Genomic DNA, 16,918 nt, shown 5'->3' on the forward strand with positions numbered 1-16,918 from the left:
TGAATATGAACGGAAACATTTTTTGTTACTTAAAATCGATTAATATTACAACTACGCCAAGAATTAACTATGTCTTTTATTTCCTACCAATTTTAGCTAAACCTACAAAAGAAAACAGGTTTTTCGCAATTCCACGGGACTTTAGCTTTTACCGGGATAAAAAGGACATACTTTACCAGACTCTTCATTGTATATACGCAAAATTCAAAAAGATTAGTTCAGTAGATAACGTGTAAAAATAACACACAAACTGATTTTCGCATTTATTTTCATTAACAGAATGTATTATATCTTATTATTTATGTAGGTACACAAGCCAATACCTTTCTTTACACTCACCTGTCGTGGGCCTCCTGGAAGAAATATCCTTGCGGGGTAGACAGAGCCAACAGTCTTGAAAAGACTGAATGGCCACGTTTAGCTATTTGGCTTAATGATAGAATTGAGATTCAAATAGTGACAGGTTGCTAGCCCATCGCCTAAACGTCGTAACTAATGTAAAATAAAAAAATGATTTAAACTTTCCTCTTTATTTAGTTAACAGTCACAAATACATTATAAAAACTTAAATTAGGTATTTACAGTAATGGGGGGGCATTCCACCTACGTAGGTAAAACTCATACATGACAAACCATACATATTAATTAAAAAAGCAAAGTACATAGAATATACTTATTTAAATAGGTGCCAAGGTGCAAATTATTCATGTTAAACAGGCTTGTTGAAAATTATGGAAATTATTCAAAAACATTAAAACAAAACAACTATTTTGAAACAAAACAATGAATTATTTATGAAAAAAAAATTTGTTTCGGAAATATCGTATTTAATTAAAATTAATTTGAGATCGCAGAATCTGTTTAACTTATTATCTAAAAAAAATAAAGGAGTTTAGTTAAATTCCTCTAACAGTAAACTTTTATTAAAAAAAGATGTAGAAGAATTTTAGAAATTAACATGAAAAACAAACTCCGCATATTTTTTTTTTTTAATAAATTGCACCTTATTGACTTAAAAATATAGGGAATATTTCGAGTTAATACTTTATATGTTGTCATTTAGTCGCCCTAAAAACTAAACGAGAAACATATAAAATTTCTCCAAAAGTTCGGTTAGACAAAATGCTTATGGAAAAGATGGATATAAATGTAATTTAAGAAAAATAAAATAGGAACAAGAAAACGTAAGCACATAAGAGCCGCGAAAAAATTTTAATTATTTTTTTTAATATTTTAGTCGGGAGATCACTGTATCTTTTAGCGGCCCTTTTCAACGAAAATTGACTAGCTCTATCGTAATAATTGAATAATGGCAGCGTATGTAATATTTTAATTGGAAAAAATTATAATAATGGAACATGAACATCGCACTTTTTATAGTCTTTTTTTATATAATTTCTTAAATGTAAAACTAATTTTAATAAAATAGCCTAACCAATAATTTAATTTAAATATAATTTTAAGGTTAAAAGCAAAGTAATAAATAAATTACAAAGAAAAAAAAACCATTTATATTTTATTTTTATTTTTTTCTATTTTTTTTTACACACGCTGTCATTGGCCATACGTTTTAGACTTCCACCTTGTAGGGGGAGCCGGGGATGTGCTCGTCTCCCCACTTCACGATCACGATGTAGTCTCCCCTGTCCCTCACCACGTACCAACACTCGTAGTTGTTCTTGCCCTTGTGTTTGAGCTGAACTTCATCACATGGCCCTTTGGGGCCGTAGATGCCGACGTACAAAATATTGGTACCTGGACAAAAAATTTTTTTTTTTTTTTGTAAATTCCAAAAAAAAATTTGAAAAGTTATTGTAGTTCATTTATAAAATTTAATTAGCAAAAAAGGGATGTACTTGTATAAGTAATCATATGTATATCAATAATTAAAAAAATATATATATTAAGTAGATAAAAAAAAAATTAACAGAAAAAGTTTACTTAGCTCATTTTATTTTCTAAGACTAAGTGTTGAAAATATTAAAAAAATCATAAATTAAAATTATGTATGTAAGTACTAAGAGAGCGTTATTTTAAAAAAAGAAACAGTATTCATTCAGAAAATTAATCCATTCATAAGATCTCTATGATAATTATATTTATTAAGTGAATCAAAAAAATAAGAACTCTATGATAATTAATTTTATTAAGTGAATCCAAAAAATGGTATTTTACCAGCGTCTCCAGCATGAACGGTGAACTGATTATGCTTGTTCAGGTAAGCCTTCTTCAAGCCCATACCCTTGGACTGAACCTTGGATGCGTCTGACTTGAAATGAGGCAATACCGGACCCTGCTTCTGACCAGACTTGGAGACCTTCTGGACTGTTTCCACGGTCACCGATGAGGTCTCTTGGGCGCCTATTTCAGCAAGGTTTCCACCTGATGATATAAATTGGTGTAGTAAATGGTTGGTTGTAAGTTGATTAAAGCATATAGGTTTTATGTTTTAAGGGCGGATCGTTGAGCAATAAGCCGAAGTCTTTCATGTTTTTTTTTTGGTAGTAATAATACATGCCTTCCATGCTGTTTTCTTAATGAAGAATAGAATAGAATAGATTTATTTTCAAAACTGGTTACAAGGTATCACTTATTGACGTCACATAACTTAAATCTAATTATAACTACTACCGCTTCCAAAGCGCATGTGTAGAAGAAGCGGCGGAACAAACTACACTGCAGCATTTTCATCGGACGTCAATTTACAAATATAGATCTCTTAAATCTAAATCGTGGATGAATGCACATTGTCTACATTAAAAAACATGAATGAATGTAGAACTAATTATGTCAATACGAATATTTCGTCAAATAAAATAAAGATAAAATAAAATATGTACATACTGTACAAATTATGTCAAGATCATGTCAAAAATACACAAGAATCGAACCCAGACTGGAGTATAACTTACTGAAAAAGTTCCCTCTGCGCCGTTAAAGCCCGATACATTTTAAGTAATTAACATCTAAAATGAAATTATGAATGACGATGTTTGTCAGTGAAATTAAAGTAATTCTTACCAGTTGCTTCTATCTTGAAGGGAGAGCCGACTATGTGAGCGCCATTGTACTTGACGCTCATGTAGTAGAAACCAGGTGCCAGAGGAGTATAGCGAACCTGATGAAAGAGGTATCGTATACAGTGTTATGAGTATTTATATGTGTAGGCAACCTTCTTTGTATACGCCATAGCAACGGTTGCCATGATGTTGTTTATTAAAGAGATGTCAAAAATATTTTTTATTGTTAGATGTTCTTAATTTAATGTGGAATAATATAGTGATTTTTAACTGATTATTTCTCTCCTCTTTTCTCCTTCTTTCTTCCGTAGGAATAAATAACTTTAATAACTATACTTCCTACATATGTCACGTCACTATTGTTGTGTGACATCACTAGTCGGAGGAAGATGGCGTTTTAACCGGGTTGAGGGCCAGCCATCTCTCGCGGCAGACTCTTGTATTACTTGTGTTCATTCAATAAGAGTTTATTGAGTAGTTACCTAATTAAAGTCTAATTATTTATATGAATTCAAGACCAACACATCCAGTATCTTAAACAAACTCTTTACTAGGTATATAGTAAAGATTTTTATTAAGATACTATTTTAGATTTAGATTGCAGGAATATAGGATGCTAGACTATCATTCTTCATCCTCCCAGCGCTTTGTCATCCATATGGTAGAGTCTAGAAATGTCTGAAGCCTGGATTTAGTACTGGAAAGTGCAGGCGATAACCAAGATTTTCGTGATGGAGTGAATTAAATAATCTCATCATAAAATACATACCGATACATATAGTCACGTCTATATTCGACCGACAGTCTCGAAAAGCATGAAAGGCCACTGTCAGGCGCATGGCTTAGATGGAATTGAGATTCAAATAGTTACAGGTTTCTAGACCATCGACAAGAAACGAGATAAAAAGATTAAAAAAACTTTTATGACAAGGCTACAAAGACTCGTCAAATTAACAGCGCCTCGTCAAAAGTAACAAACCTTATAGCCTTCTTCTACTTCAGTGCAGTCCATAGCCACTCTGCTCGGCCCGTCCATGGTGACCGCCAATATGCCGGCTCCAGCGTTACACGTGTCGATGATCAGGTCAGTCTTCGCACCTGATGGTATAAAACAAAACACACATCTTATTATTGACCACACAAAAAAATATCATAACATTATTATGATTATGTCTTATTGTAAAATAATATAAGCGTAATAATTTGTAGCGGGAGCGATGATTCGGCTCGACCGCCACCAAAGGGAAGATCTTCCGCCAGGCTAGGTGTTATGCCTGGGGAACCGCGCGACATCTCCAATCCATGAAATCTCTGAAATCGCGATTTGGGTTCTTCGCTGCTATTGGCTGAGCGCGTCGATTTCTTCGAGATGATTGACAGTTGTTGTGTGATTTGATGTTGTTGACGAGTGGCGTAGAGATGTCGCCACAAATTTAATGTAAGCGTAATAAATTAATACAAGCGTAATAAAAAGAAGCATAAGCGTGCTGATACTTAATGCCGTACTTAAGACTTCTCCAGTTGTATCTGAAGACATACATAGGTACATAAAATTACGCATCTTTCCCGGATAAGTAGGCAAGGACTACATTTTTCCACTTGCCACCATCTCTGCATAGAGTACTTCGCTTCAATCACATTCATAACTCCCTTTATGCAAGCTTGGCGGTTTCGGGTACTCTTGACCTGATCTTTTGCCAGGACGTCCTCAATTTGATCAAGGTACGTTCGTCTAGGCATTTCGCTCCTACCTTTCCATCCACACTTTCCTTGTAAATATGCTTAGTTAACCTGATTTTATTCATACTCTCCACACGACTAAGTTCCTGAAGATATCTCAAGGTCCGAATAAAGTCTAATATCTAAGTCCGATATCTGAAGATATCCGTGTGGTTCCCGGCACCAATACAAAAAAGAATAGGACCACTCCATCTCTTTCCCATGGATGTCGTAAAAGGCGACTAAGGGATAGGCTTACAAACTTGGGATTCTTTTTTAGGCGATGGGCTAGCAACCTGTCACTATTTGAATCCCAATTCTATCATTAAGCCAAATAGCTGAACGTGGCCATTCAGTCCTTTCAAGACTGTTGGCTCTGTCTACCCCGCAAGGGATATAGACGTGAACATATGTATGTATGTATGTATCTCAAGGTCACTTCTTGATTAGTTCATTATTATCTTACTCACCCGTCTTGACCTGACCCAAGCCAGGCCCGTGTGCGTGGACAGCAGCGGGATCGGCGTCATCTTTACCCACCTGTAAAAAAAATGGGCAAAACTTTCTTTATTTGCAACTTGAATAAAAATTAGATATTCTTCTGCTTTGATTTTAAAACTTATACTTACCAAATTTTAATTATTTTCTTAAAACTTATACATAAATTGAATCTTTAATTTTTTATTTTATAAATAAATGTTATTCTTTATTAATGAGCTGTCAATATAAACCTACGTTTAACACCTGACGATCGACAATATGTGAAAGAGTTGAACAGTTAGTTAAGTGGTATAGGAGAAAGAATTAAGAGAAAAACGAAACTGTTGAAAAGAAACTTCGAAAATTGAGAAGAGGAAAAAGTTCATTCATTCATTCTTATAATCACGTCTATGTCACTTGCGGGGTAGACAGAGCCAGCAGTTTTGAAAGAATGATAGGAGAAAAACAAATAAATAAATACGGAACAAATTACACAGATTGAGTTAGCCTCGAAGTAAGTTCGAGACTTGTGTTACGAGATACTAACCCAACGATACTATATTTTATAATAAATACTTATATAGATAAACATCCAAGACCCAGGCCAATCAGAGAAAGTTCATTCCTCATCGTGCTCTAACCGGGATTCGAACCCGGGACCTCCGTTGTCACAGACAAGCGTATTTACCGCTGCGCCACAGAGGCCGTCAATAATAATAGAACTTCAAATGAATCAATGAATGATCTTCTTCGAACCTTGATCCTCAGCGGCGAAGCGGGTATGTGAACTCCGTTAAACTTGACATTGATGTTGTGAACACCGTTCTCTCTCGGCATGAACCTGATGCTGTACTGGTCGCCGTCTATGTTCTGGATGAAGCAGTCGTCCGTCTTGCCTGATGGGGAAATCACCTAAGATATGGGATGATAAAATTAGATTATTATATTTTATAATGTCAGTAAAACTTGATAAAAAAATTGAAATCTTTGATTTTGACAGTTTTATAAATTATTATAGAAATTAATTAAAATAGAAATTAACTTGGCTTTACAAACGTGATTGGCACAAGTGTTCCCTTAGTCTCTTGACTACAGTTGCAGCTAGCCTTTTCTCAAACAATGTGCAACGAGAAGAACAGATTGATTAGAAAAAAAAGAACTTTATTTCAAAAGCAAGCAAGTACATACATACATATAGTCACGTCTTGTTCCCTTGCGGGGTAGACAGAGCTAACAGTCTTGAAAAGACTGAATGTTCCACGTTCAGCTATTTGGCTTAATAAATAGAATTGAGATTCAAATATTGACAGGTTGTTAGCCCATCGCCTAAAAAAGAATCCCAAGTTTAGCCTATCCCTTAGTCGCCTTTTACGATATCCATGGGAAGGAGATGGAGTGGTCCTATTCTTTTTTGTATTGGTGCCGGGAACCAAAAGCAAGCAAGTATATAAAATAAAACTCAAACCGGTACCCATTACAAAAATCTAATCAATACATGAATTAACGGCCCCCATTGTTAAATTTTTCCGTTATTTCACATTAAATAGAATAAAATTTATTATAACCATATCACGCCTTAAGAAATCGCATGTAAGTACAGTCCGCGCAATATGTCTTCCAATAAACGCGGTCATTTGATTTATCGTGAGAACGCGCCTGACTTATGATGGATGTGGCCGACTGTACCTTGGGGTCCGTTGTTTTTTGTAGTTTTCGGAAATAAATCTTTGCATAATCGAATGTTATAGTCTAGCGGTTAAGAAGTTCGCTTATTACGCGAAATATACCTACGGGTTCAAATCCAGATGTCGGATTATTTGAAAATGAAGATTTGTGTTTCGGAACTGAAGTACTATACCACTACAAACTAAACTGAACGATAACTTGTTTAGCTCTCATAAAAGTCACAACTAAAGGTAAAATTGGCTCCGAAAAGTAACCAAAACAATGTCAAATTAAATTACCGCTAAGGCTTAATTGAGATGAACTTAATTAACAATTCTAAAAATATTAAAATAATATTTCATATTACATTGGATTTAATACAACATGGTAGGTTTTTAATAAAAATTCAAATAAATTATTATAATAACCCACAATCTACAAAGCTTGTTTACCAAAATAACAGTTCGTTTTCGCTCCATTTTCAACTCGCGTATTGTATTCCTCACCCGTTGCCAACTTTCCGAAAAAAAAAAGCAATAAAACTGACCGAAACGTGTTCGTCGTACAAATAAATCTTTCTTTTAATATTTGAGGGAGGGATGCGGCATGAAAATTAATATGGGGATGAAACACTCTTAGGGAAACTATGAAAAATTCATTGATAGTGTAAGAGCAGTTGTGTTCTTTGAAAAAAGTTTGTTTTAGATCCCATTCTTGATGTTAGAAAAATATTGGAATGGAACGTATGAGATGCTGAAAATATTTGTTGTATTTTCTGAATTATTCCTGTATATTACATACATAGATATAATCACGTATATATCCCTGATGAGGTAGACAGGGACAACAGTCTTGAAAAGACTCATAAGCCTCGTTCTGCTATTTGGCTTAATGATAGAATTAAGATTCAAATAGTGACAGGTTGCTAGCCCATCGCCTAAAAGAAGAATCCCAAGTTTGTATGCCTATTCCTTTAATTTAAATATTGCTTATTTTTATAATATTTTTTATTTCCATTCACGAAATATTTTTTATAATATTTTAATTGCTTTCTGGTTAACTGTAATGTATTTTTAAAAATATGTAATGCAAAAAACCCATTAATTTGAAGGGGAAACAGTCTTTATTTTATCTTGGCGACTTCGCAGCCCAGGGTTCAATTTTTGACTTTTCTCCCTCCACTTTATACACTTAGAAGGACTTAAAAATAACACTTACTCTAGCATCCAGTTCGCCCTTGGCTCCGTTGAACCGGATGTAGAACTGGGCCGGTTTGTCCACCTGGGCCGAGTCTGGGAACTGGGCCACCTCCAGGAGGTACGCGTCGCCAACTGCTGGACTTATGTAGACCTTGAACGGAGAATCTGGGATATGTTGCTCGTTGAACTTCAATCCGATGCGGTATTCACCTGGAAAGAGGTTCGATTTACTTTTCAAAATAGCAAAGACTCCCTGTTTAACCTCTGGACTAATTCGGGCTTCAATCCCCGGTCAGGTCATAATGAAAAAAATATTTTTCTGATTGACTTGGGTCTTGGATGTTTAAGTATATGTAAAACGTGATACCTAATCATGTGGTATGGTATAAAGTTAACTTTTTCAGTAAAAGATAACACAGTATTTATATAAAATAAACAGGCATCTAATGTTAAATAGTCAATGAAATAATGTTATTTAGTAACGAACAATTAAATCTTTGAGGCAAGTCACCAATAGAAAATAATAAAAGAAATATCTATCGAAAAGGAATTCAAGGGTTTATTGGTGCATTTGTTCTGATTTCGCGTTTATTCAAAATCTTGTCACTTTTTTCCGGCCAATAATGGGGAAAAAACAAAATCGAAAAAAAAATATTTAAATTTAGAACGCAGGAAACAAATCTTCAAACAACCCAATTACCAACCGGAACACATCAAATACTATTTCCGAACTGAGATCACCCGACAATAAATTTTCACCGGTTAAAAAAGCTGCAACACTGGCCAAAAAACGCAATTTTAATACCAACAAAAGAAAAAAATTGTAGAGAACGTCACTCAATCTGAATAACGGACTAACGATGTCTTCAATATTTCTTCCCAACCTCGACTTGGAAAATTTAAATTTGGAGCATTTTTGTATTTTTTACTTCTTAAAGCGATGGCGTCTTCGCGGTGGTCATATCGTTGTATTGGACTCATTTACATCGGAACTGGGGTTTTTAGCGGTGTTTTTGTGGATTTAATAAAAAATGCCCTGTTTTTAGAACGTTTCTTTGTCGCTCGTTTTGTACTGAAATTTGTTGCGGCCAGTTACACCATTGACATTTTGTATTACTTTGTTAAATTAAATATTAACTTATGTTTGTTAAGCTTATGTTTCTGAAGTTAAGCAGGCTTTTTGTAACCTATCTAGAGATAATTCATTGATAAGCCAGAAAAGGTATTTTTTTTATTAAAAATATAACTATTTAAAAATTTTACTAATTTATAACCGTATTTTTTTAATTTTTCACAAGTCTTATTTGGGTCTTTTTTGTAAGACTTTTAGTTCAGGTAAATAAAATCTACTATTGACTCTGGGGTAAACTTGACAAAATACCTACAGGATTCAAACGATATTCACAAAAGTTTGTGCTACCTTGATAAGGCACCATCAGAATTTATTTCATTTTATTCGACTATAAAAACGAGATTCAATGTGAAAAAAAAATCCTTTTAGTCTTTTTCATTTTGTATACTATTTAAAATTTAGTCTATATTAACTGGACGTTAACTTTGCATGGTGCAACCGGGCCCAAGGGCTCTGCAAATAATGACGTAGGTATGCAAAGCAGCAGTATTGACATGTTATGCTCGGGTTCGATGCCCGGTTCGTATCTTACTGACTCTTGTCAAGTTTTTCGAGCTATAAAAAGCGTTTTCGTATCTCAACTTCGCAGCTGGTAAAGTTGTCATGTCATAATATTGCCGAATTGTATGACTAGAGTCCACTGAATAGAGTCGTTAAACAATTGTATATATATGATATTCTTAATCCTACCATTAGCCATACAGCTAAACGTGGCGTTTCAGTCTTTTCAAGACCGTTGGTCCTGTCTACCCCGCAAGGGATTACTTCTAAAATAAAGCAAAGCATTCAAATCAGTTTTCACTATCACTCAAATTCACGTATAACACTAAGCCGGGGAAAGTCGGGGGTCCGCCTAGTGATTTATAATTGTCAGTTGACAATGACAGCTGCGGTTAACTGCAGTTTAAGGAGACATTTGATTTGCTAATTCTTAGTTAACATAACATTTAATTAATGAACCCTAATAGCGGAATAATTATGTGTATAAGGGCACAGTGGGGTAATTAATATCCCATTTTTAATATCAATATTCAATCCGAATGGTTCATGGCATTTTAGATGGAACTACTCCGTGCCATTTAAATTATACATACATATTAAAATTTATGCCTTACCGAAAGACAGAGATAACACTCTACTGTGTGCCAACTGCTTTTCTTCCCGTGCAGAATGTAAAAGTCGATCAAGGGAAGTTGGGATTATTCGTGTAGTAGATCGGCTACTAACCTGTCAATATTTAAATCTCCGTTCCATCATTATAAGCCACTGCTGAACGTGGCCAATAATGGATGGATTTTCGCTCATAAATTTACATACATACAAACATAAAATCATGCTATTTTCCCGTAGGGGTACGCAGAGACTACATAAATTTAATAATCAGTATCACTTTTCGGGAAAAATCTTTAAACTTAGAGACTTTTTTAAAGATTTATTCGTTTAATTACCAACAGTCATGTTCTCTGGTGCATGAAACAGAAATATTTCAAACATTTAGATAATTAGGATTTCATAATCGATCGCCATTGTTATTATGGTTATCGCTCGAAAAACAGAAAACAGTCAGGAATTCAAAAAAGGAACAGGCGAAAGTCGAAAATGTTTCGTCCAAAAACGGGTACAAGTTGGCAGCATTCCGTCATAGCGCGTCGTCTGCCCAATGTCGGATTTTAAACCTTTTTTTGAACGATTTTCGAACGATTATTTTCAACGGGCGGTCAATTAAAATGACTCTTAAACACCACGAGGCAAAGAGTTAGTATGGCTTTCTAAGTCTGATGCAGAGCGCGGGAAATAGGTGACAATTAATACAAGGAAATAGGTGTAAAGAATTTAAAACTTCAGAGTTAACATTTAAACAATTGATTGACTTAAAACATACGGTATAACGTAACATGAAATACTAAATCAAATGAAAGTATATTTAAACTTGTATCAATAACTATACAATAATAGATTTTACATTGCATCTAGAGTTAGGTATACATCAGTTTAATTTACTTATTCAAAATACTTTTACATTTGCCGTAGTTCTTTCGTACAAAATTTAATATGTTTTATTCTAGCTTGTGCAATGTCTCGCTACTCCATTCGTGGACGTTATAGGAATATCTAGAATTGCATGAAAAATACTTCATTTAAATACAAATTAAAGCTTTCATAGCAGAAAGCGACGGAATAATACAAGTCAATCAAGGGTATAGACTTGTAAAAGTACTTTATTTCTTCGGGTTTCTCTTTTAGTCAATGGGCTAGCTATCAACTACTCTGAATGTCCATTCTAGGCAAACATGGCATTTATGTCTTGTGATATTATTGGTAATTTAAAATATTAGCTGTTTCTGAGTGCCAATGATATGAAATAGACCAATTCGCATGCTAAATACGTCTATGGTTTCTGTGGCATCCATACTAAGAAAGACGAAGTTAGTGCGGTATGAGGAGGCGTACGACAATTATTAGTTACAACGCGCTCTATATAATTCAGTAGCTACTCTAAGCCGCGGAGAAAGAATGCGAGCTAAACAGAATTTGTTCATAGTCCCATTGTATTCGCAGGGATAAAAAAAGCAGCGCTTCCCGACAAAGAAGTCGGTCCTTTTTGTCTCAAAATACTTCATAAGTGTATCGCGATTAGAAATTTTTGAGCCATCCGACAGTATAATGACTTGTTTTGTTAATTTTTGATCGAGGCGAAAGTTATTTTTTTTTTTTGGTTCACCTGTAACATAGTGATAGTGCCGTTATAATCCCGCTTCTTTCTATATAAATCAGTATACTATCTTGAAACTACAGGCATTAGTAGCACAAGTTATGAACTTACAACGACGCTAACACAATCTGTGTAATTTTGCCCGTAGGTATATATTTATTTATTCATTCGTGTGTCTGCATCATGCACAGCACGAAATTATGTTATAAATGTCTAATAAAATCTCAGAATAATTTGAGATGCCAGTTGAAAATAAAAATGTGTTTTATTTGCTTTACAATAATCACTATACCTAGCTTAATATTCGCTATTAAATATTTCTTTTTTTTTTGTCTAAAATGTTTCAAATTTCTTTGCTTGCTTATCAATTAGGTGTCAGATTAAATGATCCACTTAAAACATTAAAACGTCATATCTACTTAACCATGAGGAATGTATATTATGGCAGAAGTACTGCGCGGGTCTACTGGAAGAAGTTTATTGAGAAACAAGTTGTACCCTTGTGCGAAGATAATATATATAAAGAAATAAATACTTTAAGTTTACGTTAGCCACGATACCTGTAAACATATTTTGCTCCATCTAAATTATCCATCATCTAAATGCAAGCTCGTCGGATCAAAATACTATACTTACTTTAAAAAAATTATGAAATTTTTTAGTTCATCTTTTTTTCTTTTGTGATAAGTGTCTATTTTTAAACACCTTAATAGAAATTACCCTTTCATGTGGTATACGTACGTATACCTCGATATTTTAAATTATCTGTGAAATGTTTGTTTAAAATCAAATATCGTTAATATATCTCCAATTGTCCAATATAAAACCACGGTCAGAGCCAATTATTACCCAATTAATCTATTTTACTTAATTAATAAGGCACAATCAAGACAAATTAAATGAAACTTTGGTATTTACAAGCGGTAAAAAGTAATTAAAATAACTTTTAAGGAGGCACGCACAAACATTACGACTTTCATTATCAAAAACAGTATCGTAAATTGGTACAATCACTGGCCATCCAGAAATCGCGACATCCATTACCGCGTTGAAAAAAAAAAGAACATATCTCTATGGTCAAGAAAAAAAGGAAAAAGAAAATTTAAAAAATGGAACTGTCAAAATGGCTCGCCGTAAATTTTGCCGCGCTGCGGTCAGCTCGACCGCCATTGGTCGTGCGTTAACGTAGGCGTGGTCGGTATTCCAAATAATAAGTCACTGGATTTATTTATGAAGTGTATTTGAGTGTTTATATGTTTTTGTGGCCACAGTTCACTATGGTGATGGGGTGGAGTGTTATTTGAATTGGTGATTACTTTGTCCTAGTTGAAAACATTGTGAATTCTGTGTATTTATTGTTGGTAATTCTATGGATATTAGTTTTCCGTGTTTGTTTAATCAGAATTATGGTGGACGACATTGGTAGTGGAACTGAATATTTTGAAGCAATTGTGATTTATTTTGTATTGCTAGTGATTTTACATTTTATTATGGATTTTTTTCATTTTGTAAACGACCATTTTATTTTCGTAAGTGAAAAGAAGATGAAGGGACAACATTATCAGGAAGCTTGTTTTGTAACCACTTGATTATGTTTAAAAGAAATAAAATAGTGATAATTTCTGTAGGCTATATATAGTGTGACATACATACATACATATGGTCACATCTATATCCCTTGCGGGGTAGACAGAGCCAACAGTCTTGAAAAGACAGAATGGCCACGTGCAGTAGGTATAGTGTGACCAACATAAAAATGTATGAACTTTTATGTTTCTTGATCGAAAAAGAAGTTTCTGGATTACAAAGAAGAAATGTAAACTTACCAGGCTCATCAACCTTATAAGACACGTCGCAGGATCCATCTTTCCTGTCAGTGAAGTTGATCTCAGCCTTGCTGGGGCCCTCGAGAGAGATGGCCAGCTGACCAGCTCCCGCCTCCCTGGTCCAGACGTTGAACTCGTTGAACCGCCCGGCTTCACCCCTCTCTAGACCTGTACCTCCAGCTTTGACCAAGTGAGCGCCGGAGTCTCTCAGGGGTCCAACGGTGAATTGGAAGGGAGATCCTGGTGGATCATAAAGGTATATTAATTGATGTCTTTTTATGATATACTTACATATATATACAATGGTTTATTGGAAGTACTTTATATATATATCTTTTCCGTATATGTCGTAAAAAGCGACTTAGGGATAGGTACTTATAAACTTGGGATTCCTCTTGTAGGCGATGGGCTAGTGACCTGTCACTATACTTCGAGGCTGTCTGCAATCTGTGTAATGTATCCCATCTATATTTCCTAGTAGTTTTTGCGTAAAAGACGAACAAATTAAGACGAGATAAGTAAACTTACCAGGAATATGGATCTCCCTATATTTGACAGAAACGGTATGGACTCCCAACTCCTTGGGTACAAAGTGGACGGAGTACAGGTCGTCCTCCGCCTCTTGGATCTCGGCGTCCTCGGAGACACCCCCCGGGCTGGTGACTGTCGCTGCCAAGTCGAAGGATGTGATTCCTGGGGAAAGTAAAGAGTAGCTGATTATTTTTCAGACATATTTGTACCCGTTTGGTCCCCGGCAATTAAGAATAGGACCACTCCGCATCTTTCCCATGGACGACATCCATGGGAAAGATGCGGAGTGGTGACAGGTGAAAGGCGACTAAGGGAAAAGCCAAGGGTAACTTGGAATTTTTCTGAATCTTACTATCAGAATATCAATTCCGTCATTAAGCCTTTCAGCAGTACGTAGCGTTCCAGTCTTTAAGATTGTGGACTAGGGTTTATTACTCACCAGGCATTTTGAAGGTAAGCTTGCAGTTCGTGCCGACCTCCGTGAGGGGTGCCGGGTCTCTTTGTCTTTGGATCTTCTCTCTTTGTCTATTGCTACCTTCACCAGTGACCTGGTAGGGAAGAGATTGTAGTATTTCGTTTATTGCATGATGAAAATTGTAGAAATAGCCGTGCGGTTCACAGCATTTTGTTTGAAAATACTACAACGGACAAACTATTTTATATTAATATATTATGCTCATATTATGCAAATATAGAACAATCGGCAGGCGGACTCCGGGTCCCAAAACACTTCTGTGGAGAGTGCAACCAGGAACACAGAAATGGGATATAGACTCATATTATGCAAATACAAATTTTAATTTGAATCACATAGACTGACTCTACTTTGAAGTTAAAAACTTGTGTTATTGGATACTAACTCAACGAAATTTTATGATAAAACCTTATAGAGCTTAAACATTCAAGGCTCAGAGAAATCAGAAAAAGTAAGCTTCTTATCATGCCTTAGCCAGGATTCGAACCCATGACCTACTGTGTCACAGACAAGCACACTACCTCTGCGCCGGCAGATAATAATGACCCATAGATTACTGATAAGTTTTTCATTTAAGTCCATAAACCTTTTCCTTACTTTAACAGTAAACGGAGAGCCCTCCACGTGGTGATCAGCGAACTTCAAGTTGATGATGTAGTAGCCAGGTTCTGTGGGCTTGTAGCTGATGGCCAGGACGCCATCTTTGCTGTCGGCGCACTGGATCTCAGCCTTGCTGGGACCTGATGAGAAATATATATTTATTTGGTTGCAACATAACATATACTCATAGTACTAATACTTTTGTAAATAAGTAATTTTAAAATGATATATCCTGACTCATTCAATGTTTTGTACATTTTAATTTAATGAATTTGAGATCTACATAAGAGATCTACAAAATTTTAATGTTTCAATTTGACAAAATTGACTTTTAAAGAGGGTCGGTCAAAAGAAAGTAAGCGTTTTATACTATAAAAAAAATTCACGAAAAAATAATGGAGGCTCTTTTGAAAAAATATACCAGTTATCATCACGTCATCTACATAACTTCTTACCTTCAATGGACAAGGAAAGACCACCATAACCAGCGTTCTTGGTGTCAACGGTAAACGTGTTCTCTGCGTGGGTCTTGCCCTCCTTCAGAGCTGTTCCACCAACCTGGAATACATAAAGTTCATTAATTTATTTTCCTTTATTCAGTCCCTCAATAATTTTAATAATTTTATTTTTATTTTATTTTATTATATTGACAATTTTATCCTCAAAACAACAAACAAATTGGTCATTTGAAGCAAGAAACTCCAGATTTTTATAGTCACATATTATCAGTTTTCAACTGGGTCATGAAGGGAGTAAATGATTCTGGTACGGTATCCACTTAATTGTCACCATTAGGTCATTATATGATACTTTATTTTATAAATCTTTATAGGCTGGTTTTTCCCATCAAGAGTATCTTTGCAAGTTCTCACTGGGAAGTCCTATCATCAAGTTATAATTGAGATTACTAAAGATAAATTAGAAAGAAAGAAAAATTGTTTATTTGGTACATTAATTAATTGTATTTTTGAGAATCAACAAGTGGCCATACTGTTTCAGTCAGATATATTGGGTCATTTCGATTTCAGTTTTATGAATTTAGAAAAGTTTGTTCACCTAAAATTCTGTTTTTCTTTAAGCAATAATAGTTGCATTTCTACATTACCCGAGGTGCCATATTACAGCTTTCTTTAGACCACTCATTCATCACCAGTGCATAAAATATTCAAGGTCCTTACCAAAACTTTCTTAGCATCACCAACTTCTTGCTCCTGGACCGTGATATTGAACGGAGAGTTCTGGATGTGGATGCCCATTTTCTTGACGGATACGATGTGCTGGCCTGCCTCCCGGGGGGTGAAGCTGATGCCGATGTTGCCTGAAGGCAGCCGCTTGAGGAAGCAAGGCTCTTCAAGGCCAGAGGGGGCCTGGAATGATTACATTATGAACAGGTTTTGGTTTTACGGGAATATGGGTAAAGATGTTAAATGGAGAAATAAAATTTTATTAAAACGTCATCGTAAGCGTCACTACAGTTGGGAGTTATCGTTGTTCTAATTGAATAGTACGAAGACCTGTTTGTCTTAAACTATCATCAAGCTATGGATGTGAAGAAAAG

General features: G+C 35.1%; 1 protein-coding gene across 5 annotated transcripts in view; it reads right to left on the reverse strand.

The window, feature by feature from the left end:
* Positions 1-514: 514 nt before the first annotated feature.
* Positions 515-16,918, reverse strand: part of LOC106143481 (filamin-A) — a 64,199-nt gene continuing 47,795 nt past the window's right edge. For all 5 annotated transcript variants that reach the window (XM_060951625.1, XM_060951628.1, XM_060951627.1 and 2 more), the window contains 13 exons: positions 16,539-16,727; positions 15,816-15,918; positions 15,358-15,500; positions 14,725-14,833; positions 14,283-14,447; positions 13,755-13,994; positions 8,103-8,293; positions 5,976-6,131; positions 5,210-5,279; positions 4,000-4,118; positions 3,022-3,118; positions 2,176-2,382; positions 515-1,755 (listed from right to left, as the gene is read on the reverse strand). In XM_060951625.1, the coding sequence (XP_060807608.1) occupies positions 1,571-1,755; positions 2,176-2,382; positions 3,022-3,118; positions 4,000-4,118; positions 5,210-5,279; positions 5,976-6,131; positions 8,103-8,293; positions 13,755-13,994; positions 14,283-14,447; positions 14,725-14,833; positions 15,358-15,500; positions 15,816-15,918; positions 16,539-16,727 (1,974 nt within the window). In that variant the 3' untranslated portion in view covers positions 515-1,570. The remainder of the gene's footprint in view (positions 1,756-2,175; positions 2,383-3,021; positions 3,119-3,999; positions 4,119-5,209; positions 5,280-5,975; positions 6,132-8,102; positions 8,294-13,754; positions 13,995-14,282; positions 14,448-14,724; positions 14,834-15,357; positions 15,501-15,815; positions 15,919-16,538; positions 16,728-16,918) is intronic.

Source organism: Amyelois transitella, chromosome 25 (assembly GCF_032362555.1).
Source record: "Amyelois transitella isolate CPQ chromosome 25, ilAmyTran1.1, whole genome shotgun sequence".
NCBI classification, from domain to species: domain Eukaryota; kingdom Metazoa; phylum Arthropoda; class Insecta; order Lepidoptera; family Pyralidae; genus Amyelois; species Amyelois transitella.